At 43.7% G+C, this 24,617-nt stretch overlaps 2 protein-coding genes across 4 annotated transcripts in view; both read left to right on the top strand.

Moving 5' to 3' along the window:
• LOC144710367 (tRNA/rRNA methyltransferase (SpoU) family protein) overlaps window positions 1–17,320 on the top strand; it is a 45,440-nt gene extending 28,120 nt beyond the window's left edge. Inside the window, exons 25-35 of one of the 2 annotated variants that reach the window (XM_078584110.1) lie at window positions 11,608–11,682; window positions 12,378–12,428; window positions 12,493–12,639; window positions 12,712–12,839; window positions 13,697–13,784; window positions 13,917–13,976; window positions 14,125–14,389; window positions 14,767–14,918; window positions 15,027–15,097; window positions 16,739–16,895; window positions 16,979–17,320. In XM_078584110.1, coding sequence (XP_078440236.1) covers window positions 11,608–11,682; window positions 12,378–12,428; window positions 12,493–12,639; window positions 12,712–12,839; window positions 13,697–13,784; window positions 13,917–13,976; window positions 14,125–14,389; window positions 14,767–14,918; window positions 15,027–15,097; window positions 16,739–16,895; window positions 16,979–17,146 — 1,362 coding nt within the window. In that variant the 3' untranslated portion in view covers window positions 17,147–17,320. Of the gene's footprint in view, window positions 1–11,607; window positions 11,683–12,377; window positions 12,429–12,492; window positions 12,640–12,711; window positions 12,840–13,696; window positions 13,785–13,916; window positions 13,977–14,124; window positions 14,390–14,766; window positions 14,919–15,026; window positions 15,098–16,738; window positions 16,896–16,978 lie in introns of those variants that run through there. The other variant, XR_013583270.1, reaches the window with a different exon arrangement.
• Window positions 17,321–19,858: 2,538 nt separating this feature from the next.
• On the top strand, window positions 19,859–23,311 carry LOC144710368 (wall-associated receptor kinase 1-like). Of its 2 annotated transcripts, XM_078584112.1 has the most exons (4): window positions 19,859–20,684; window positions 20,793–20,842; window positions 21,523–21,594; window positions 21,689–23,311. In XM_078584112.1, exons 1-4 carry the CDS (start codon window positions 19,975–19,977, stop codon window positions 22,915–22,917), a joined length of 2,061 nt encoding a protein of 686 aa, XP_078440238.1. In that variant the 5' UTR covers window positions 19,859–19,974; the 3' UTR covers window positions 22,918–23,311. The 2 variants fall into 2 exon arrangements, with proteins under 2 accessions (XP_078440238.1, XP_078440237.1); XM_078584111.1 differs by having other exon boundaries at window positions 19,859–20,842.
• Window positions 23,312–24,617: the final 1,306 nt, after the last annotated feature.

The following is a 24,617-nucleotide window of genomic DNA, read 5'->3' as shown; positions in this document are numbered from 1 at the left end:
GAAAAGAAATCATTTGTGGGGGTGCTGTCACGGTGATTAAAAGAGCAAATGAAGAAAAAGAGCACCTTGAGAATAAAATTTCCCATGTCTCCTATGTAATACTCTAGTGCCCAAAATTTCCTGTGCTCGGACACATGGGAACTCCCAAACTTAGTATGCTTACACAGAAGCACTCACAAATGGATCACCATGTTGAATATCTGTTTGGTGGCTACTTCTGTCTGATACACTTGCTTCTCATGTACGGACTCCCAAAGGCAGCACATGAGTAACTATCTTGGTGCTTCCTGGACAGGACTGCTGAAAAGAAATTCTTAAGCTACAACTACTTTTTAAATATGAAGGTTTCATATTCATTCAGCATTTTCCTGTTGAAGCAGAACTGTCGTCTAATTCTGTTACATGATACAAATGCTGAACAATATGCTCGTACCTCTACTCTCACAGATAATAACCGCAGGCTTGACTGGATAAGCATGTTGATTTTTTGGACCAGGCCAAGAATTGACGTCTGGTTCGGAAATTACTATATGTATGTTGTGATACTGTGATATCACTTGTACTCTTAAGTGAATTTATTGCATTCATCCCTATTTCCTCATCCGCAGACTTTTCATCAGGTTTTGCAATGGGGCCTGATCTGATATTTTATCTCCATAAGCCTTTCTTGATATCTGCTCTTTCTCAATCTTTTTTTTTGATGGGTTTTCAACTCAAATATTACTAGGATTGCATCTATGACATATCAGGCCCCATAGAACTCTTTGAAGATTGAAGGAGAGTAGTGCTGACTCTAAGGCATAATGTTTATTTTGTCAAGACGTGCCCAACATTACAGGCCTATCTTTAAATTTTGTATCTCCGTACAGATATTGGAAAGAGAAGATATTGTTCGTTATAAATTAGATTTTACCAGAAAAGATCTATATTTATATTTTGGATTGTAACATAAAGGCTTAATGGGCTTTGGAAGCTGACTAACCATTCGTATAGAGCTAGACTGGATAGATAATTCAAAGCCTTCTTGGGATTTGTAGTTGAGTGGTAGATCCTCCTTGCATCTGGTTGCTATGTCTTGAGCATTGGAAGTTAGTGAAGGGATGTGTCTAGCCTTCTTTGGAGTAGTTCCGTTTCTCTCTCTCTCTCTCTCTCTCTCTCTCTTTCTAGACAGGCTCCTCCTTATCATTTATGTGAATACGCTTTCAGGTTTGTGTTACCATACTATTGGGTTGAATTCAAATTCTCTCCCCACAATATAAAAACTTGAGTCTCACTTCGGGCGTAAGTGTAGAAACCCAGAGAAGAAGGATGGGTTTGAGAGAAAGACAGAAAAAATGCTCATTAGGTTCTTTGGTTCCATAACAGGAGTACATATATAGAAAGTAGGAGAGAGAGAGAGCAAAGCAGGGGCACATAAGGAAAAGGAGAAAAACAACATAGTCAACAGTACCCCTCAAACTGGCGAGGATATCATCCATTCCTAGTTTGTCGCACAATTCTTGGAAACGCGGAGCGGACAGGCCTTTGGTAAAGATATCAGCTCTCTGCTTGGCAGAGGGAACATATGATATGTAAAATTGTCCGGACTCAAGCTTCTCTTTGATGACGTGACGATCCACTTCAACATGTTCAGTATGGTCATGTTGTACCGGATCATGGGCGATGCTGATAGCCAACTTGTTATCACAAAAAAGTTGAGTAGATTGATCACACGACAGCTTCAATTCTGTGAGGATATTGGTGATCCATAACTCCTCACAGATGCCTTGTGCCAGAGCACGAAACTCGGCTTCAGCACTAGAGCAAGAGACAACAGGTTGTTCTTGCTCCGCCATGTGATAATATTCCCCCCAAGGAAGGTGCAGTAACCCGTGGTGGAGCGGCGGTCAACATGAGAGCTAGCATAATCTGCATCAGAATAGACATCTAATTGGAGGCTACCTCTACGCCTGAATTGAAGACCGAGACCGACGGTACCTTTGAGATAACGGAGTACACGGTTGACAGCATGCATATGACAGGCCTTCAGAGAATGCAAAAATTGACTTAAGACGCCAACCGCATAAGTAATGTCAGGACAGGTGTGAGTAAGATAGAGTAGCTTCCCAACCAAGCGTTGATACAGTCCTTGAACAACAGCCTCCCCGTGATCCCCTAGAGAGAGCCGATGGTTCACCTCGATGGGAGTAGGAAGAGGTTGGGAGTCCACCTTGCCAAGTTCTTGGAGAAAATCAGTCATATATGGCAAAGGAAAATCCCAGTCGAAGAGTAGGCGAACTCAATGCCACGAAAGTACCGGAATACACCAAGACGTTTAATGTCAAACTCACCAGCAAGATAAGACGCCAATTGAGCCGCGGCTTGTGAGTCATTCCTCATAATAATAATGTCATCCACGTACACAAGAAGGATGGTGACTCAACCAGACGTGGAATAATGGTAGAAAAGTGTACGATCACCATTGCACTGAGAGTAGCCAAATAAAGTCATAGAATGTGTAAAACGACCGAACCAAGCCCGAGGAGATTGTTTCAAGGCATAGAGAGCCTTCTTGAGACGACACACCAAGGGAAGTGCCAAAGGGGGAGCCGCATTGCCAGGATGCAAGGCCATATAAACTTCCTCATGGAGATCATCATGAAGAAAGGAGTTCTTGACATCGAACTGCTGAAGAGGCCAATCATGATGAGCCGCCAGGGCGCAATTGTCTCCAGATAATCAACACCAAATTGTTGAGTATAGGCCTTAGCAACAAGGCGTTGCTTGTACCTTTCGAGAGTGCCCTCGGACTGATATTTTACAGTGTAGACCCATCGACATCCAACGAGGTGCTTGCCAAAAGGTAAAAACAACAGATCCCATGCCCGGTTTTTGTCCAAAGCATCCAATTCCTCGTCCATAGCGCGTCTCCAGTCAGAAGAGGCCAGCGCTTCAGCCACATTCTTCGGAATGATGATGGAATCCAGACAGGTAAGAAGAGCACGGTTGACGGGGAGAGGCGATGGGAAGAAAGAAAATTGGCCAAAGTGTATAAAGGGGGGAGGTACATTGGCGAGAGGCTTTGGGGAGGGCAATAGGAAGGTCGTCACCCGCGGGAGGAGGGGTCGGTTCAGGAGGGGATGTTGACGGAGGTATCAGGTCAGGGACAGGCAAGAGGGGACGTGGACGGCGATGGTACGAGGTTCCATCCAATTTTGATGGAGGAACGAAAGGAGAAGAAGAAGATGGAGATGGCGCAAGGAGTGGAGACAAGGAGAGAGATGGAAGGGGTACAAGGAAATCCAGGGATTCAGCACAGTAAGGAGAGGAAGAAGGAGAGGAAGACGAAGCAGAAACATAAAATGGAGTGGATTCGTCAAAGGTGACATCTTTGCTGACAATGAAGTGATGAGTAGAAGGATGATAGCAATTATACCCCTTTTGATGAGAGGCATAACCCGCAAAGACACATTTGAGCGCCTTATCGTCAAGCTTGTCCAGAGTAGGATGACGGTTAAGGATGTAGCAGGTGCACCCAAAAATGCGGGGAATGAGGTTAAATTTCAAGAAAACCGTGGGGTAGGCGTGATGGAGGGCATCAATAGGAGAAACATGGGAAAGGACACAAGAGGGGAGGCGGTTGATGAGATGGACGACAGCGTGCGAAGCCTCGCCCCAGAAAAAATTAGGCATGTCCATGTGAAGAAGAAGGGAACGAGTGGTGTCAAAGATGTGCCGAAACTTTCGTTCCGCGAGACCATTTTGTTGAGGAGTGTATCGACAGGAGGTTTCATGGACGATGCCATTAGAGGTAAAAAAGTTGGAGAGGGTGGAATTAACGTAATCACGGGCATTATCGGAGCGGAAGCGTTTGAAGGAAGTAGCAAATTGAGTTTGGATTAAAGCGTGGAAAGAGATGATAGTTTGGGAAAGGTTGGATTTATGTTTGAGAAGATATGCCCATGTAACACGAGTAAAATCATCGACAAAAATCACCAAATATCGGGCGACCAAAACACTCGGAACAGGAACAGGCCCCCAGAGGTCACTATGAATGAGAGAGAAAGGGGACGATGAACGTGAAGACGGATCAGAGGAAGGATATGTTGTACGAGTATGTTTAACTAACCGACATGGTTCACAAACAAACCCGTCCGCTGGACGTCCATGAAATAAACGAGGAAACATAAGCTTCAAGGTAGAAAAAGAAGCCAAAGGGGATCTGGCGCCGCAGTGAAGAGGGCTACGCCGAGGGTGGGACCGAAGGAGAGGCGGGTAGAGTATGATGGAGAATGTAGAGGCCGCCGTGCCCCTCAGCAAGTGTAGTCGTCTGCCCCGACACCTTATCACGATAGAAGCAGGAATTAGGAGTAAAATCAACGGCTTGACCAAGATCTCGGACAAGGTGATGAAGGGATAAGAGATTCAGTGTAAGACGAGGAACATGAAGGACATGGGTAAGGGTAAGAGGGAGGACAATTGGACACTTCCCACACCGGCCACAAGAAGGAGAGCACCGGATGCAGTACTGACTTGATGAGAGTGAAGAGAGGGAGTGTAAGGAAACACTGGGAGAGAAGAGTTATATGGCCGGTGGCACCGGAATCAACAATCCACTGGTCATTGGAAGAAGAGAAGATGTAACTTGACGAACGAGGGAAGTAGAGTCCATTAACTTGGATTGAAGAAGCTGGCGGAGTTGGTCGATTTCATCATTGCGAAGCTGGGTTCCCGTTGAAGATGTGGCTTCAGCAGTTGGTGGAGGTGTCGCAGCAGTTGGTGGACGAAGTGACGTAGGAGGAGTCATGAACTGCCTGGAGGGGAGAGGAAGATGAGTCACCGAGTGGCTTTTATGGGCATTCTTCCGTTGAAGCTTGTAACATGTCTCCTTGGTATGACCTTGCTTCTTGCAATAGTTGCAGAAAATAGAGAAATTACCAGGAGCACCATGACCTGTAGACGTCGATTGCTGGACCAGGGAGTTCATGTTCGGTGACGTCACCTTAGGGGAGGCATATACGGCGACACCGCCTGAACGGATGCAGGCCGTGAGTTCCCGAGCTGCTGAACAGCCATCACCAAGGGGGGTTCGGAATGGAAGATGCCAAGGCGAGTTTCCTCCATCTGAATGGCTTCCAGGGCTTCCTTCAAGGTAGGAACCTTCTCCCGATGAAGTAGTTGGCCGCATAAAGACTCGTATTCAGGATTCAGTCCCATGAGGAATTTGAACACCCAAAGCTGTAGAACATATCCATGGTCAACCGAATGAGGGTCAGGGGACATGTAGTGGTCCAACTCTGCCCAAAGAGATGACAACTGTAGATGATAGGCCCAAACAGTGCGTGGGCCCTGGATCAAGTTAGTGGAACGAGTGACGAGGTCATCGATAATGGCCAGGTTGTTCCGCTTTGAGTGGAATTCTTGAGCGGCGTCCCAGATCTCCTTGGTGAAGTTTAAGGGAAGGAATTCATCAGCGTAGGATGGGCTGATACTGTCGAGCAGCCACATGTGAACTACACCCTCAACATCAAGCCAGTGCTCATAGTGAGAGGCAGTGGGAGGGGGCAGATCATCCACAAGATGCTTCATGAGCTTCCCTTTCAAGGTAATTTGAAGATACTGGCGCCATTGAAGAAGATTCAATCCAGTAAATCGGAATTCAGACGGCATACGTGGCAGGGAATAGTGCCAAGAATTTAACTCAGATGAGTGAGGAGGCAGCCCTGGTGGCATAGTGGTAGCTGAAGTGGTGGAGTCGTTGGAAGCCATTTGATAAGGTGAATTGGCGCGAGGTAGGTCCAAAGTGAATGTCCCTCAGAAGTGAGCTGAAGTGAACGTCACAAAGAGAGCCTGACCTAACTCGAGGTCGGACGGAAGTCAAGCCTACGGAGCAGGGAGGAAGCGACGTGATCAAGGCGGAGATAGGGCTGCGACGCTGTAGGGTGAGCGAGCTGCAGCTTCGGCTGCGGCTTGCGAGCTGAAGCTTAGCGAGAGCTGAGCTGAGCTGAGCGAGAGCAGAGGTTCGTGATCGATAGCAGAAGATCCCTCCGGAGAAAGCTGCGGGCCTGAGTGAGCGACAGAGTTGAGTGAGCTGCGGAGCTGAGCGAGCAAGCTGAGCTGAGCTGAGCAAGCTGAGCAAGCTGAGCTAAGCTGAGCGAGCTGCGGATCTGAGCGAAGTCTGCCGCTTGCGGGCGAGCTGGACTCCCCTCCGGCGCAATCTGCAGGGCGATCTGAGGCTTGCTAGCAACTTAGCAATGGACCTAGCAACCAAGCTCTGATACCATGTAAAAACCCAGAGAAGAAGGATGGGTTTGAGAGAAAGACAGAAAAATGCTCATTAGGTTCTTTGGTTCCATAACAGGAGTACATATATATATATACATACACATATATATATATATATACACACACACACACACACACACACACACATATATATATATATATATATATATATATATATATATATAGAGAGAGAGAGAGAGAGAGAGAGAGAGAGAGAGAGAGAGAGAGAGAGAGAGAGAGAGAGAGAGAGAGAGAGAGAGAGAGAGAGAGCAAAGCAGGGGTTCATAAGGAAAAGGAGAAAAACAACATATTCAACAGTAAGGAATGCTAATTATGTGTTTGCTAATTCATGCTCTTTGTATCAATGTAATATATGTCAGGCTTCCTCTTAAGATGTGTCAGAACATTAAATTACTTTTTCATGATTAAAGTTCTGTTGTGAAAAATGGTTCTTGAAGATTCCATAGTGGTGCTTACTTTTGCTTTTTTTTGGAAAATTAAAAGAGGGGAGCCCACCCAAACTTGGTGGTCAACCCAAAATTACAATTGATATATATGATCCTGACATAGTACATGCCCGACCCCGGGGGCCCATTTACCCTCCCTCATGTCCTACTGAACCAGTAGGATATACATTTCATGACATCATGTAGCACCGATTCCAGCGACGCAGCCTTCTCCTTAAATATAACCTCGTTGCGGTGAAGCCACAACATCCAAAGCACCGCGAGGACCCTTCCCCAGCTCGACAGTCCGCTACCTGCCCTCCTCCGGAGGGACTCCCAGCACGCGTCATCAGATGTCACGTCCACTCCTCTCAGCTGTTATGCTCTCCACATGGCCTGTGCAAAAGGACACTAAAAAAACAGGTGAGAACAGTCTTCCTCTCCGAGGCCGCACATGGGACACACGGTTGGCGTGTCGGGGATCATGCGCCATCGGAGAGTGAGTGTCATAACTCGACGTCTAACAAGCAGCCAACCCAAAATTCGGACTTTCAACGGTACCTTCTGCTTCCACAGACAGTTACACGTGTTAATAGCGTCTGCATCTTCTGTTGTACTCCCCTGGATCTTCTTATACACATCGCGGACTGAGCACTGGCCTCCCCTCCATACGCAGCTGTCCCTTATCCCATTGGCGGGCTGTAGATCCACTATGGTCTGTTGCATGTTCAGGAGATCTTCCAATCCCTGTTTAGACAATGCATCCTGCAAGAGTGGATTCCATGAGCCATCCCAGCAGTCTCTCACCGAGGCTTGTGGGCTCCTAGCCTTGCGAATAGTCGGGGAAAAGCTTCCTGCATCAGACCTCTTGTTGACCAGTGGTCAAGCAAGTATCGAAAACACACTCCTTCCCCTAACTTCGGTACAAATAACCCTTGGCTTTGCTAGAAAATTTTGCCCAATCCCTGCGAAAAACCAGAGCCCTCTGATTGGGATCGATCGCTGCTCCCAGTTCAACCGTGTGCCATATATATCTCTTAGCACTTTCGTGACCATGTCCTCCTCCAGTGCCATAATCTTGGACACCCATTTAGTTAGCAATGCCGTGTTCATGGATTGCAGATGTGGTACTCCCAGCCCGCCATTCTCAACTTGTCGACACACTAGCTCCCATGATACCCTTGCTTATACACGACCACTTGTCGATCCAGGCCCATTCCAGAAGAATCGCCTCATCAGAGTTTCCTACCGATGTCCAATCCTCTTGGGCAACTTGAAGACTGAGAGATAAAATATTGGCAAAGCCAATTGAACCGATCTCAACAATATCAGATGCCCAGCTCGTGATAACATCCTGCTCTGCCATCCCTTGAGTCTCTTCTCCACCTTCTCGATCCCCGGGGTTCAATCCGTGGATGTAAGTCGCCCCCTCTTCAGGGGTAGCCCTAGATACTGCATTGGAAGTGTTCCAATGCGAGTCTCCAGAGCTTCTGAGCATTGGACCCCCTCCTCTGGAATAAGGCCCAGTCCTACAAACTCGGAGTTGGACCGGTTGATCTGTAGGCCAGAGAAGTCTGCGAAGAGGTCTAAAAACATTAACAGATTTCGAGCTTCCTAAACAGAGCCTTCCATGAAGATCTTAGTGACGTTTGTTTCTCTCTATCTGAATCCTCTTCTGTATCACTATCAAATGTGCTCGAAGTCCCTCCAATTTTGCTGCCAATCTAACTGTGGTTGGCCCTGGTATGATCTGAGATGCCCACCATTCTTTCACTTCACCTTTGAATCCCCCTTCCTGCAGCCATGAGCGATCCATCTTGAAGTATGTAGCTCGTCCGCGACCTTCCTGGCTCTGCCACCTAATTGGTGTGTGATCGGACAGAGAACATGAAAGAGCGATAACATCTGCCATGGTTAATCACTTCCAACAGTTCAACAGAGCAGAGGAATCTGTCTAACCGCGAGCAGAGGATTTGTGCTGCGACACGTGTAGATGAAATTTTGAGTTCCCATTTCCTGAAGCCCGTTTCTGATATGAACGTTCGGAACTCCTCTGAGCCCTGGTCTTGACCACCACGACTGCAAGGACAGTTCCATATCCACAGCGTCATGTTGAAAGCTCCTACCAATAATGGGAGTCCTGCGAACGTGGTTACCACCTCGTATAGTTTCCTCCATAGAGAAGCTCTTTGTGCGTTGGATACAGGGCCGTAGACCGATATAACTAGCCATTCATAGCCATCCCTGCGTTGACGTCGCTTCACGACTGCCACAAGTTGACCCAACCATTCAGCCTCTTTCGATAGAACTGTCTCATTCCATACAATAACGTGGCCCCCTGATTGTCCAACTGCATTCACAGCTGTGAACCCTTCAAGGTATCCCCCCCCACAGTACGTCATTCCCATGTCTCCCACTCCTCTTTCATGGTTTCTTGCAGACATACTACTGTGGCGCTCCATTCTCTAAGATGTCTCCCCGTTATGCTATGCATTTTGGCATCTCGGAGCCCACGTACATTCCATGAAATGCAATTCATTCTTGGTCTCCTCGATTCCCCCACTATGTCAGCCGCTTCCGCAACTCTACACCTATGGCTAACCCGCATGCCCTCTGGGTCGTTACCGAGGTCGCTCTCCTTCTTCTCTGCGTAACGCACTTTCTGTACCGTGTCTTTACCCTTTGTTTTGTCTTCCATGTTCCGCTTTCCACTCGTGTGATGGTGTGCTCCTCGTCCCCTTCCCCCCATCCGTTACTCTCGTGATGGTAGAGTTTGCCTTCTCCATTTCTGCTCCCACTGGCAAGAGTTTGCCAATCTTCCCACCTTAATCCAAGCCCATCCCCTTGCATCATCTCGTAGGGGAAGCTTTCCCTTTTTGTAGATCAAACCTTTGTATCGTCTTATATCCCCTAGCATGATTTTGTGCAACCTCTGTGGTGACCCTAGTTGCCTTCTAGTGTGTATTCGCGGCCTCCTCATGCGTTTCACTAAACTGCTGTGAGTTCATGTTCCTGCCTGCCCTTATCGGTGACCTGATCCCTGATGTTGTCACCCCTGTCAGCCCTGGCCGACTGTTTCCTTCATCCATTGGTGGGGACGCTGCTGGTGATGCCTGATCAGTAATCTCTTGGGCGCTCGGACTCTTGTGGGCGCCACTACATGGCTCAGTCTCTACCTGGGCTGACTTTTCTGCTCGATTTCTTGTCTTTGCTCCAACCTGCCCTTTGCCTTTGTCTAGTTTTGTGGTGGATGATTGTCCATCTGAAACCTCTACCTGTGGTACCTTCTCTTGTGCCGCAGCTACAAGTCTCTGTTTGACAGAGTGCGGTGAACTAAGCCGAGCCTGCTGCTCTGCTTGCCTACCTCTGATTTCATTCGCCCCCTGATCTCCATGTTCAGCTGCCGGTTTCCCCATGACGCTTGGCGCTATCGGGGGGAGCCGCTCCTTCAAACTGACCATAAAGTTTCGCTGTGGGCTTCTGAGCCATAAAGTCCTGGCATCTAAGTTAATGCCGTGGTCTCCACCTCCATTAAAACCACGTTGGGGTCACCAGAGCCTAATCCAGTTGAGATGATAGACCGTAGCCGACCAATCGAGAACTGTAGATTCCATCATCTCCCATGTTCGGTACCCCCACTGGGACTCCACGAGCCTCTATTATGAGGGTTCTGTTAACTTCCTCCCAATCTCCATCTTCCGGAAGGACTCGATGCCACCTTATTGTTGTGCCCCCATTGAGGTGTTGTACCCTGCCACATATCGCGATATAGGTTGCCATGGATGCTCCCTGATGAAGAAAGATCCGGAGTCTAGATTCCACATTTCTACGCTCTTCGTCACTGGGAATCGCTGCGACAAATCATGTTTAACCTCCGTTAGTGTCAGAGTTCCGTTGAGTACTTGCCATATCAGGCAACCACTTAGTTGTGTTGAATCTGGATCTTTTCCCCTCCCCCCACAGGAAAATTTCTCAAGCCGTTATCGTGACCTGAGCTTTCCTTCCCATGTGGTGGTTACTTTTGATGTTACTCATTGCTCTTCACTAGGGTTTGGCTTCCAGAGGGATGGCGGCAAGTCATCATGATCCTCATAATTTGTATTCGGCAAGGATGATGATGATGACTCATCATTGTCATTCATATGCTGCTAGGCTTGACTTTGACGACTCATAATTCATTGTCCTCTGAGCCATGGATTTTGACCACAACTATGACACATTTCTCATCGTCCTCCAGCCCGACCATAAGAGTCAGATGCTACATTCTTCTCAAAAATATATCATAGGAGACACAAGAGAAGGACCTGGCAGTTAGATGAGCACGCGGATTAGCTCGGACATGGGAAACCCTTTAAATAAAGCACTAGAGGGAAATAGGGGGATTGTGAATCATTTGTCAAGAAGTTAGTGACAGATCAGTTGAGAGTGACTGAGAGGCTGGAGGAGTGTAGAAGCCACCTCCAGCAGGGAGGATTCCATAGCAGAGATCCTCTGTTTCTCTAATGATTCTTCGTGCCAGACCCTATTTTTCTTATGAGATGCATTGGGGAGGACCTGTTGAATGTAAGTCATTCAAACCCATTCGGTATTCTTTTTCAAGAAAGATCATTTTGAAGTTCTTGATACTGTTTTGGTGTATCATGACAGTGACAATGGTGAATTCTTGAACGTCGCCAACACTACTCTGCACCGTACGTGTCAGATTTGAGATGAAAGCCTTCATTAGTGTCCATTTCCTTTTCATTCTTGCATTGTTATATATTTCCTAACGTTTAATTATCACAGTCAAAGAAGATATTTTTCACTCATGTCTCTCACTTCGTTGTTTTCTTCAACCAACCATGTGATATCATCTTAAAATTATTTTTCACTCAGGTTTTCTCCATTTTTTCTGCAGAGGAACAATTTGCCCACAGTTCGGCAGTACTTGGAAATGTTTGCTATACAGATCTACTTCAAATTTCCATCTCTGGTAGGTGTCTCCACTTATAGTGCAAGTTTTACGCCGAGTAATGTAAAATTTATGGTCGATTATCAGAGGTGATATCTTGGAGCCCATATATTCTTACTCGCAGTCAAAGATGTAAGCAGTCTTTAGAATGAATGTGCAGGGCATGATCATAAGGTTTCATGCTCTCTTGTCCCAGCAATAGAACGAAAGCTTTGTTCCAGTCGTGAACTTCATTCCCTGTCAACACTTGAATAGTTGCACCTCCTCTTGAAGCTTGGTTTTGCCTACATGCCATTGTTGACCTGGCAAAGTCTTTCTCATATGATTGTAACTTTTCTGAGAATTTTGTTTTTTGCGTGAATGTGAACAAAGATTATCTCCAAAATTTTCTTGTTATCGGCATCGAAGTTGTTCTTCAGCTGCTTCAATTTCAGTCTAGTAGTGATGGAGAAACAAGGTGTTGGACTTCTATTTTACTTCAGTTGGCGCTTAATTTGTCACAATCAAATCCTAAGGGCCGGGCTAATTCATAAATTTCAAGACACTACATAAATGCACTTTGACTGGGAAAAACCATTAATCAGTTGACGCCTTGATTTTTGAACTCGCTTTATTCTTGAAATTTTCTACTGTCCTTTTTTTGTTACTGTCGTATTAGCTACTTAGTTGCTTTTTTTGGAAGATACTAGCCACTTAGTTGTGTTGGCTATTCCCAGGTTGAAGAGCAGCTTCTGCCTATCTTTCATGACAGTAACATCAGGCCTCAGGTAGCCACTATGCTCTATTCATACTAACGATATCAGATATCGATACATCTTCATTTTGTTGCAGGCTCAGTCTTCCTATGTCTTCATAGCGGCTAACATAATCCTCCATGCTGGCGAAAGGGCTCTTCAGTTAAAGCACTTGAATTCTTTACTTCCACCAATTATTCCCTTGCTGACATCCCATCACCACAGCTTAAGGGGATTTTCACAGGCAACTGCTATTCTGATTCTGATTTATAGATCTCATCTACAAACGTCCACTCATCCATATCCTCTATTCTAGTTGTTAGTCTATCAGGTTCTTTGTAAATTGATGCCTACTCTGGAGACTGGAAGCTCTCATGGTTCGATCGAGAAAAAATGCTTTGAGGAGCTGAAAACATATTTGGCTTCAAATGTTGACTGTCTGAGGTATGATTCTTTTAATATGCTCAAATTGATGCATTTTACTTGGCGAAGAATCTACCAAGCTTCTTTGATGGTGTGATACGTGGTTATAACAAGAAAGAGAGTGGGAGATAAAGAGAATAATAATTTCTCAGGTTGAATAAGGTTATGACTAAATAGAATGTTCTCATTAAGACTGACCATTTCACTCTCCTCCTACTCAATCTGATCTGGAGTCTCCCACAGGGTCATACATTCTCCATGTTGTCGAAAGTTACACATGAATCACATTTTGAAGTTTTCTTGGATTCTTTTGGGCATATCTGGCTTGACACGAAGGCCAATATTGCTGTATTGTTAACCTCTCGGTCATGTTACTCTTCTCCAATCCCTCTTCTATGCCCTCCCATCTTCATGATTTTCTATAGACTGCCATCCAGCATCTATCAATGGTATCAAAGTCTGGCCAACCAGGCCCTGATATGCGGGGGATACTCTTTAACAACTTGAGTGCAAGCTGTTGTTGACATGGGTAAATATTGTTGGAGTCTGCGAGATATTTTCACTGTAGGCCCAAAATGCATCCAACATTTCGGAGAGAAACTGTTGCCTGAAGTTCTTGAATTAGTATATTTTTTAACATCACCATGAATGAATCTTTTCTTGAATTCTTCAAACGTGAATGACATCTTGAAGTCTTCATGGAATCTTGGGGATCCATCTTGACAGGAATAATGATGTTGATCGTCCACTTATTCTATCTCCCTGTATCCTCTTATCTTTTTTATTTTCAATATAATGCCACTGCTGCCTATCACAATCAGAAGATTTTTAGTTTAAAGCAGGCCCTTCATGATATTGGTTGTTTCATTATCCCGCAGATTAAGAGCATCCATGGAAGGAATTCTAGATTCCTTCGATCCAAGGAATGGTGCCAGTGCCATTGGAATATTTAATGCCAGAAATGAGGTTGAATTTCTTGAGTCTGAGAATTATTATCATCACAAGATGTACATCAGCATTCATAGATTTCATTTCGTTTTCAAATTATGTTCGCATATTTAATCTTTTTTGCAAATAAGTGGAATTTCTGTCTTTTAGGTATCCCAGTTTGAATGCATTCCAATAACTTTAATGGAGCAAGTGATCACATTCCTTAATGTAAGTCTCTCGCTTTGTATGGAGTTCACTGGTAATGAAAATGTGTAACTAGCTTTCTCGTCTTGGTCTATAGTGAGAGTTATATATAATAAATTATTACAGAACATTCAGTTGTGATACTGATCTTGGGTTTCAAATTTTTTTGAAGGATGTTCGAGAAGAGCTGAGAAACTCCATGGCACGTGATGCCATGGTAATTAAAAATGAGAGTTTTGAGATCAAGAGTAAATCCTTGACCACAGAAAAATGCACTCGGCATGATAATGATCTCGATATCAATTTCTCTCATTCCTCTTTAGATTCAGGGAAACACTTTCAAAAGAAGATTACACTTAACAAGTTTCATAGTGATCGGTACATTCCTCAGGGCCAAGAATTTCAAGTTGCAGAAGAAAAAATGAAGTTGTTATCAGGTAATAGATCTTAATGTCTGTTACTATTCACCCAAATTTTAATCCACTTAACTTCATCTTTGTTTCAGAAACTTAATTGATTTCCGGTTATTATTGATGCAATTATAATTAAATTTCCCTTTTACTAGAGCAATGGAAAAGGATTGTGATGCCTTTTTTCATGGAGGTTTATAATTATTCTTTGTCTACACACTAGGAGAATCCGTTAATCCATGACTTCCATCCTCCTCGATATGGGAAATACGTCAAGATATATGTTTGTTTACATTAAATAACTTTTTCAACAAGTTTGGTGATGAAATTCTTATGAAGCATTACTTCTACTGTTTCTGTTGTGACTTATTTTTTCTTTCCAAATGTGTTATCCACTTGACAAGATATGGAGGCCGAAGATCAGCTGTTTTGCTCTGCTCTTCAGTTAAGACATCTTGAGACAACACAGCTAAAAATAAGCCAGCAATCAATTATCCTCGTTGCATCTCTGATTGATCGTATACCTAATCTTGCTGGACTTGCCCGAACGTGTGAGGTTTGTCCTTTAACATCCTTGAATGAATTAAACTTTTAAAAAATTAGTGTCATCGTTTGTATTTGATGATGACTCCTTTATTCCTTTATTCTTCATTTTGGAGCTCAGATTTTTCGTGCATCTGCTTTAGCTATTGCTGACTTGAGCGTGCTTCAGGATAAGCAATTTCAGCTCATCAGGTATCCGAATCATCTCCAGACTCCCATAAATTTCTTTTTCCTCTGTGTTCTTTATCATTTTACCCAATTAATTTCAATCAAGGTGGTAAGGAATTTTCATTATTTCACCAGGAATCTTGATCTTTAATTTATACGGATGCAGAAGAGTACTTCAAAAATGTTTAGGATTACCATTCAATTTTTTAATGAATCGTGTGAGAAATGGCTCTCAGATAATCAGAGGGAGAATGACCATTCAAGTTTTCATTTTGGGTATTTTGGCAACATCATAAAATTCTATCTGCCTATTTAAGGCAGATATAATGGAATGAAATGAAAAGATTCTCCCTCCCATCTCTCTAAAGTTGGCAGTACCCTCTGTTAAATGCCTTGAAATGCCAATAGCTCTAATGCCCAAATACCTCAGGAGCCCAATACTATAATGTTGACTCAGAAGCAGTTTGATCTTACACTAAACTGCTATATTAGGGTTTTAGGAGGCCTGAGAAATGTTCAAGTCATTGTATTTTAATTTAATGGCCGGAGACAATTGACTTCCTGGACAAGGTGGAAGATTCCACTGTAGCATTACGAGGTCGAAAAGTGACGGTGTTTCCACGGTAGCAATGTACAGCTCCTTAATGGCAGACCACGATTCAGAAGCGGCGCTTCTACTTCTGTGGTGATTTCTTTGCGGCATTGTAGAGCTCTGCTCCAGCTTCATTGTGGCGCTGCAGTAACCTGCCCCTTTGGCTAATTGGGCTGACTCTTTTCTTCTTTGCGAGCTTGCCATGTGGCATATCTTTGATTGAATGCTTTGGTCCATTCCACTTTGTGAGCGTACTGGCCCTAATCAATGCATCCTTTCAATCCTATCCATGATTGATTCTTTGGGCCAGGGCGCCCTGTAAAGGCACAAGCCAACCGATTGGATGGACCAAATTTTGATTGGATCAAGCCTCTGGGTCGATCACAGCCATCAGATCATCTTCTGTCAGATTCGATATGATCCCGATTGATTGACTGACATAGTCCTGATCCAAAGTATGACACAGATGTTTTTTACAATACCAATCTCCAAAAGTTTGGGAGATCCATCATCAGAAACATCCAAACACCCGATTGGTTTTTCTTGGTTGACATATTTTCTTGATTGTCTAGAACAAATGGTACGAAGATTCCAGCAATCCTGGTGCCATCGATGTGCATCCGGCCTCGTGCGAATGATGATTTCCTTCTAATGTTGCCTCTGCGTTGAAACTGTTGACATAGATTTTTTTGTTGGGAACTTGATGTTTCTGCCTAATGCTTCAACACAAATATCCATAAACTAGTGTATATCGATACCTCATTGTTGAATTCTCTCTCCTCATTGTTGAGGAGAGAGAATGAAGAATCAAGGAGATAAAGGAGAAACAGAAAAAATGGAAATACAAACTCAATTCAGGCCTAAGTTCCTTACTGTTCTCTACTGACAGAAACCTAAAGACGAATTACACAAAAGCCTTGTAAACTATAAAACATCCCAAATAAGGTTAACTTGATCGGATTTCACATTAATGTTAATGAAAGTAGATTAAAAAAATTCCAAATCATGATTCTGGTTCCATGATACCACTTTAACTCCTGCAAGTGGTGAATTCCTTGTTCTATCTTTAACAGTGTGACAGCCGACAAGTGGGTACCCATCATAGAAGTTGCAGTTTGCGACATGAAGGGCTTTCTGAACAAGAAAAAACACGAGGGTTACTCGGTTCTGGGCCTGGAGCAGACCACAAACAGCATCACCATCGACCGTTTCTCCTTCCCGAAGAAGACGGTTCATCCTTTTACTTCTCTCTTTCCTTAGCTTCAAAACCCTAATTTACAGGACAAAGTTCCTGATATGTTCTTCTTTCACAGGTCCTTGTCCTGGGCCATGAGAAGGAGGGGATCCCTGTTGATATAATCAACTCTTTGGATGCCTGCTTGGAGATTCCCCAACTGGGTGTTGTTCGCTCGCTCAATGTCCACGTCAGCGGTGCTATTGCTCTTTGGGAGTACACCAGACAGCAAAGGTCAAAGAGCTGATCTTCCTAACCTAGATGTTTATCAACTAAACCAAGTTCTCCGCTTGTTGTTGTTCTTGTGATGGATAAATTAGTTTTCTTGGTGGATTGAGATGATAAGAATATTAGGTCCTGCCATGTTTTTACTGTAGTGATGATTGCAAAACTTTAATTCATTATATTTTGGTCTCTTATCTATGATGGATTATTGCTTTCCTCCTCTTTGTTCAGTTGCTCGTGTGGAATTTCTCTTTGACGGTTTGCCTAGTGCCGAGAGTTTTCTCTTTGAAAGTAATAATATAGTTTCATGAGCCATTGTTGTAGAGAATAATGTCTAGTTATGATACTGGGATTTCACAGGCTCATTCTAAGTTCATCCATGAGTAGCATACTCAAAAGGAAAAATATAATGGATTTTACAGGCTCATTCTAAGTTCATACACATAGCAGTGACCTCTTGTCTGCAATAATTAAAAGTTATAATGTTAGAATTATGGTGGGTATTGAGGTATGATTTAGCATATAGTGCTGCCTTGTCTGCCATGTTCTCGCTTTGGCTATCAAATGATTCAAGTTCTGGGTCATTTCATAATATTAGATTTGTTGATTTTTTGGAAGTGGCTAAAATGGTGGTTATCTAAATAATTTCCTTTCTTGTTGATTAGGAGGATTAATCCTTGTGAACTCGATTCAGTTGACTGAGATAAATAAATTGATGGTGCAGTGCTTTTTTATGCTAGTTTATTCATTGACCTAGTTGTATGTCCCTGCCATGATGAAATGTCAACAAACAATGGTTATGTTCTAAATAGGTAGTTTACATGAGAAGGTTAATCAGATGCCCTTGCAATTATTATCACGGCGCATAATATATGTTTTTAGATAGTTGGTATTCAAAAAGTTCATTTTTTTAGGCATTAAGATTGAGATCAATAGTGTTAACAGAACCACATGTACAGATATATTAGTGTGACCGTCATTAATGTATGCATGTACAGATATATAAGATGACACGGATCATTTTTGGAATAAATACTTCCATCCATTAGTCAAATGAGTCTCCAACATTACATGTTTATATAAATCCTTTTAAGGTCTTGACATTTCCATAAATTTATTTTGTGCATTTTTTATACTCTAAATATCTCAAAGTTTTTTGTCAGATTTTCTGGCCTGCTCATGCACATTTTTACATCTCAAAACTGATGGAGTGATGAGTAAAAATGCAACAAGTTCTTTGGCCATCTGCTCTTTTAGAAGCCAAACAAAATTATGATAATTAAGTGAACATCAAAACATGTTCATATTAGAGCTCATTAGGAAGTACTTGGTACTATGATCATGGGAGGAACACTAGTTACTCCTGAGGATGCCCCAGAATCTTTTCGATTGCTTGTTAGAGAACTACGATCTTTGGCTCTGGAACTGAATTGTTTTCTTGTATATGAGAAAAAAATTCATATTATTAGGACGGAAGCTTGATCTGATCTGAAAGACTCAGAATTTATATTCAACAATTTCGAATTAGTCTAGTTTCTCCTGTGCAAATAAGTGCTTGGGCTAACAACATTTTACCCAATGGGGAGGTACAAAACCCTACACTTTTCATCACAAAACCGCAATTTCGACATGATTTTATCGATTATCCTTCCATTATCCGAATGCTAGAGTTTTCCCATCAGCATCTACCATTTGCTGCATTCATGGGCACATCGAATCTGCCTCAATCTAAACTTTTAAACATAATGACAATCATGATTATCAATTTATAAAGCAAAATAATTAATCCAAAAAATGACACAAAGATTATCAAAAGCAAGTGTTGTGAAAAAGACAGATGGATGTGATTACCTTCTTGATTTCAGTAAGAAAGATCTAAGTTAAGGAAAATGAATGAAAATTTGTCAAACCGCAAAATTCCATATTTTAATTAAATTAATATACTTTATCTGGACATGAGATGCGCATTCATGAAGGATGCCGCTAATAATATGAAATAGTTTCTGAGCAACCATTCAAGTACTTTTAGCTAAGGGATGTGTAGAAACAGCTTGCTATGCTGGAACAATATCTCAACGACCACTATCTAAGTAATTTGTTTCGTCCTAGCATGTCCATTGTACTCGTCCTGAGCTTGATATCAGATGACGATAATGGGACAGATGCTGAACTGGATATCAGAAATTGGTTATCTGATATCCTTCTTATGGATACCCAGATACTAGATGACCGATAACAGTTACTACAGTATCGATACACAGATACCGGCTGAACCATAATGGATACTGGTTGCTACAGCGCCAATACCCGATACCATTATCCATCCCAATAATGGCCTCCATCTTGGTCTCACGGGTTAGATCACGGATATCAGTGTCAGATGCTGGTCTTTTCGACATCCAATGTATGAATAGATTATATCTTAAGCAATTCATAAATGTGGTAACTAAGCTACCGAAGCTATATTTATTATATTTGAGCATTTACTATATTCAAAGATTTTCATCAACATCAGTAAAGATTTTGTACTCAGCCAGTTCGACACAAATGGGCCCAAAAAATGGGACTCAATATGGGAATACATTTTAAACTTTTTTAAACTGGTACGCAGATATTGGACATCATTCCCCCAATGATGGGCAATTTTATTATTATTTTATTCATTCAAGGCATATCTAATCAACTGTAAATCTTGATTCTTGGAGTCTGGAGCTGTCCGCTGACCAAACTAATCTTTAATCGCTGACCAAGAAAAATCCCCTCAGAAGAATCCGACCAACATCCAGATCTGGATAGAAAAAAGAGGGCAACACTGAAAGAAGAGAAGATGAACCGAAGGAAGATCCAGCGATGGAGTTAGACATGGCTCTGATCCAAGCTCTCGTCGTCTTCCTTCAGCTCTTGGCAGCTTCAAACGCCATCAACAACACCTTGAATCCCTCCTGCAAGAGCAAGTGCGGTAACGTCGAAATCCCCTATCCCTTCGGCATCGGAGAAGGATGCCACATGCAAGAACACGGCGATTTCCGCGTCTTCTGCGACGAATCCACCTCCCCTCCAAAACCCACAATTCCCAGCAATCCCCCCTTGGAAATCACCGAGATCGATCTTCATGAAGGCCTTCTTCGCGTCAAAGTTCCAGTCTCGTACCGGTGCGTCTCCGAAACCGGCGAAACGACTTCAAAGATCTTCAACTACGACTTTACTGGCCTTCCTTACGCTATCTCGAATCTCTGGAATGATTTCCTGGTGATGGGTTGTGATGTTCTTGGAGTTCTTCGTCTGGAAGAGCGTGACACGGGGTGTCTGGTTTCTTACAATCGTGCGATAGTTCTGCCTCGTGAGAGTTGCCTGGGTTTGGATTGCTGCGTGGTGAGCTTCCGAGGAACACTCAGCAACGTTACTGTGGGGATAAGCAGCCCCTTAAATTACTCGCAGTTCACGGGACTTAGCCGCTGCGGAGCGGCTTTCTTCGCTGAAATTAACACTCCGGAATTTCTTAGCCTGGATTTGCATGATAGTTTGACGCTCTCCGGCGTGGACATGGCTGTGGCGCTTGGGTGGGTCTTTCGCAACGAAACGTGCGAGCGAGTTGGTGAGAGTTCTTCTTGCGCTAGCGAGAATAGCGATTGTTTTGATTCGAGAGGGCTTGCCGGGTACTTGTGCAGATGCTCTGTTGGCTTTGCAGGGAACGCTTATCTTCCAAGAGGCTGCACTGGTAGGACGGTGCGCCTTATCCTCTCCTTTTTTCTTGTCTCCGTTTGCCAATTCTTACAGTGCGGTTTCATTTTTTGTGTGTCAAATTTGAGGGGTTTGACTTCTAGACCCAGTAATTTTTTTTAACCTTTCATGCTATTTTTCCGGACCCAGTAATTTTTTTCACCGTTTTTTTGCTCTTTGCGCTGTCTCCAGATACATTTTCAGACGTTTCAGGTTATGGGTATCACGTTCGAGGGGTTTGACTTCTATACCCAGCAGGCTTTCTAACGTTTCATGCCATTTCTTCCGTAGTTTGCTTTTTGGTTGTCATTTCTGGATAACCAGTTTTATGGGTAACGAATGTGTGGAGTTTCATTTTTTTTGTCTGATCCCTATGTTCACCCAGTAAATTTTTTGGGCCTCTCATGTTAGGCTTTTGCTCTGAATTCCAAAAAAAAACTCCGATAATCTCTTTCTGGGTATCAAATGTACATCAATTAGAGCCATAATGGTATAATTTCTTTCGCATCAAATTCAAAAGACAATTTCCATTATTTCTCTTCGGTTCACAAATGTAAGGGGTTCCTTTTCCTTTCCTGTACTCCCACCACAAACAACTCATATCAGGATTTGGATTTGCTTTTCAAATCTATGCACAATGTTTCCCTGAACTGCATGTTATGGTTTTCGTCTCTTCAGGAGTGGATCTTAGATACGTGAGAGCTTCCTTCTTTGGGTTTAAAAGAATTGATCCCCTGTGGGCCGTCATCGGTGCGTAAAATCGCTTCTACCGATCTTCCCAAGAGAAGAAGAACGATTCAATCCATGAAAGAACCTACCGATGAACTAAGACTTTTCTCCGCAGGGGCTTCGGTGTTTGTGCTCCTGTTGATCGTGGGGAGCGTCTGCTTCTGCTTTGTCCATCAAAGAAGAAAGATTGTGAAGCAGCGGAAGAGGGCGGCAGAGCTGAAGGCGAAGCTGTTCAAGCAAAACGGCGGTGTGGCGTTGCAAGAGCTGATATCGTCCACGCCGGGGAGCGCGTTCAAGATTTTCAGCGAGGCGGAGCTGGTGAGGGCGACGCAGGGCTTCAAAGAGACCCACGTCCTGGGGCGAGGCGGCCACGGCGTGGTCTTCAAGGGCGAGCTCGACTCCGGGCTGACAGTCGCCATCAAGAAGTCCCGGGCGATGAACGAGCGAGAGAGCAAAGAGTTTGCCAGAGAGATGGCGATTCTCTCGCAGATGAACCACGTGAACGTCGTCAAGATCCTGGGCTGCTGCCTCGACGTGGAGATCCCCATGCTGGTCTACGAGTTCATCCCGGGGGGAACTCTCTTCCGCTTCATCCACGGTTCGGGAGACGGCCTATCGAGCACCGGCAAGGCCGAGAACGCTCTTTCCGCGCGGCTGCGCATCGCGAGAGAGGTCGCCGAGGCGCTGGCTTATCTCCATTCCTACGCGTCTCCGCCGATATTCCACAAGGACGTGAAGACCTCGAACGTGCTCTTAGACGGGAGCCTGCGGGCGAAGATCGCCGACTTTGGCGCGTCGGCGGTGGTCGCGGCGGACCAGGCGGAGGTGGCCACGGTGGTGCAGGGAACGTGCGGGTACCTCGACCCGGAGTATCTCCAGACTTTCCAGTTCACGGAGAAGAGCGACGTCTACAGCTTCGGGGTGGTGCTGGTGGAGATGATCACGCGGAGGAAGCCGTTCCAGGTTGAGGACGAGGACGATTTCAAGGGGTTGGCGGCGAGTTTTGTGGCGCGGCAGAGGAGCGGCAGGCTGGACGAGATGCTGGATCCTCTGCTGGTGGGAGAGACGGAGAAGAAGAAGAAGATAGCGGAGGTGGCCGAGCTTGCCTGCCGCTGCTTGAACGCCAGGGGAGTGGAGCGGCCGAGCATGAAGCAGGTCGCCGTGGCTCTGCAGAGAATCGAAGGGTCCGGGGATGAGATCTCTGGGCTTGTCTGCGACTCTCTACAGGAAGAAGAAGAAAGCTTGAGAAGCGGTGGGATTTCTGCTCTGGGTATTATTGACTGTAATGCAAGCTCTAGCGGTTACTCTGGTGCCACTGTTTGCACCTCCCTCGTTGCCAGATGAGGTTTAGGAGGCCACTTGGCAATGCTTATTAGTGCACAATGGTAATGGTCAAGGAGGCCACGTCTTGATCTCCATGACCTAAGGGCTATCGAAGACTTGAGTGACATGCTATGGGGCGAACTAGATGATGGGTTATCCTCAACCATGACATAACTCTTCACTAGACATGGTCGTTCTGTCCTTTTTGTGCGAATTTGTGCAAATTGTTAGTTCTGTTCAGTTTTCCAAACAGAACAAAAACATATTTGAACAGAACATCGCACAGATCAGTGTGCGGTTATTTTGTTTGCTTTGTGCAAATTTTGTTCTAGTTGTGCGAATGTGCGATTTTTTTTTGTTTTTTTTTCAAATAACAGAACAAAGAAGAAGGATCTGTGCGGTTTTTCTGTGCGAATTTTTTCTTTGTTTGAAATCACAGAACAAAACAACCATGTCTACTCTTCACATAACCTCTCGCACTCACATGGGTTGCCCTAAAAGCCAAAACCAGAGGAATTTTACCCCTTCCATATCTCTTATATCAAGTACTGTATAGAAATACATTGGTATGAGCTTTCAATAGATTTACTTGAGAAATCTGGTGGCAGCATAGATGTGGTAGGCCAGAATGTAGGTGACCAGTTCAAGACAGACATAAAGTCAATACTAGTAAGCATTTGCCTTTATGTTTTCTTCCATCCCATATATGTTTTATTCTGTAGATATAATGGTCATCATTTTGTTCATAAAATTGGAAATCATGAATTATTTGGTCCTATTTTTTGTATAAACCTTTTTAGGAAACTAACCCTCTATACTCAAAGGATTCGAGTGTAATTATTCTCACATTTTCTTAAGATTTGATAATGTAAGTGACTAAAGTTGAATTATACTCAAACTCAGGCGCAATTATTGAATTTTGTTATGTAATGCAAATTTGAGAAGAGGGAGCTGAAGCCATGACCTGGATCAATAGGAGTTTAAATGATCAAGTAGAAAGGCAAAATCAAACAAAAAATGTGGGACTAACTCAACAATTAGACTTTGTATTTGCTTCCCTAATGGATGATTGAAAATAAGGTGAACCAAGGCTGAATTCAAGCCATCTAACTCCTTGAAATCAGATCCAACAGATGTTAGGCCTCTTCTATTTTAACTTTGATTTCCTCTCATTTTATCCCATTCTTGAATTCATGTTAGCCTACATGTATCTATCTTATTTGTTCCATTCTCTCTAGTTATTGGGATATTGAGAGGGAGAAAGCAATATCATTATCTTCCTGCTGCTTGCTGCTGTCCAACTCCGGCTGCCCACATGCAAATATATTAAAAATTGAGCACCTCCAGTACCAATAAAATTGGCTCGACTTGATGTAATGTTGGACTAGAATATCATAATCAAATTTAAACCTTCAATCCCCAATTTCACCAGTCTTATGTAGGTTAAACTAAACCCAAGCTTTCCCCACATGCACCTGTGTGTTTGCTGTGGAGCATTTGTCGAAATCTAATGATCAAATCATGGACTTGCATCAGTAGCCCTATGGATGATCCAACACTTGTCTGTGAAAATCACAGCTGAATGACATTGATAGATTGTGGGAAAAATAATAAGGAGCTAGTTATTTTTTATTTCAGTTATTATCCTTTTAAGGTTTTTTAAAATACACTAAAAATATAATAAAATTAATAGATTTTTATAAGATATAGTAATATCATAA

The sequence above is a fragment of the Wolffia australiana genome, chromosome 12 (genome assembly GCF_029677425.1).
Source record: "Wolffia australiana isolate 7733 chromosome 12, ASM2967742v1".
Lineage (NCBI taxonomy): Eukaryota > Viridiplantae > Streptophyta > Magnoliopsida > Alismatales > Araceae > Wolffia > Wolffia australiana.
The sequence above is the reverse complement of the archived record's forward strand: the minus strand, read 5'-3'. Positions and strand labels throughout refer to the sequence as shown.

Excerpts from the sequence above, each read along its gene's own strand:
- LOC144710368 (XM_078584111.1), top strand. The coding sequence starts at position 19,975 with ATGGAGTTAGACATGGCTCTGATCCAAGCTCTCGTCGTCTTCCTTCAG. Across the intron at positions 20,843-21,522 it reads TCTTCCAAGAGGCTGCACTG|GAGTGGATCTTAGATACGTG; the intron begins GTAGGACGGTGC and ends TCGTCTCTTCAG. Across the intron at positions 21,595-21,688 it reads TCCCCTGTGGGCCGTCATCG|GGGCTTCGGTGTTTGTGCTC; the intron begins GTGCGTAAAATC and ends TTTTCTCCGCAG.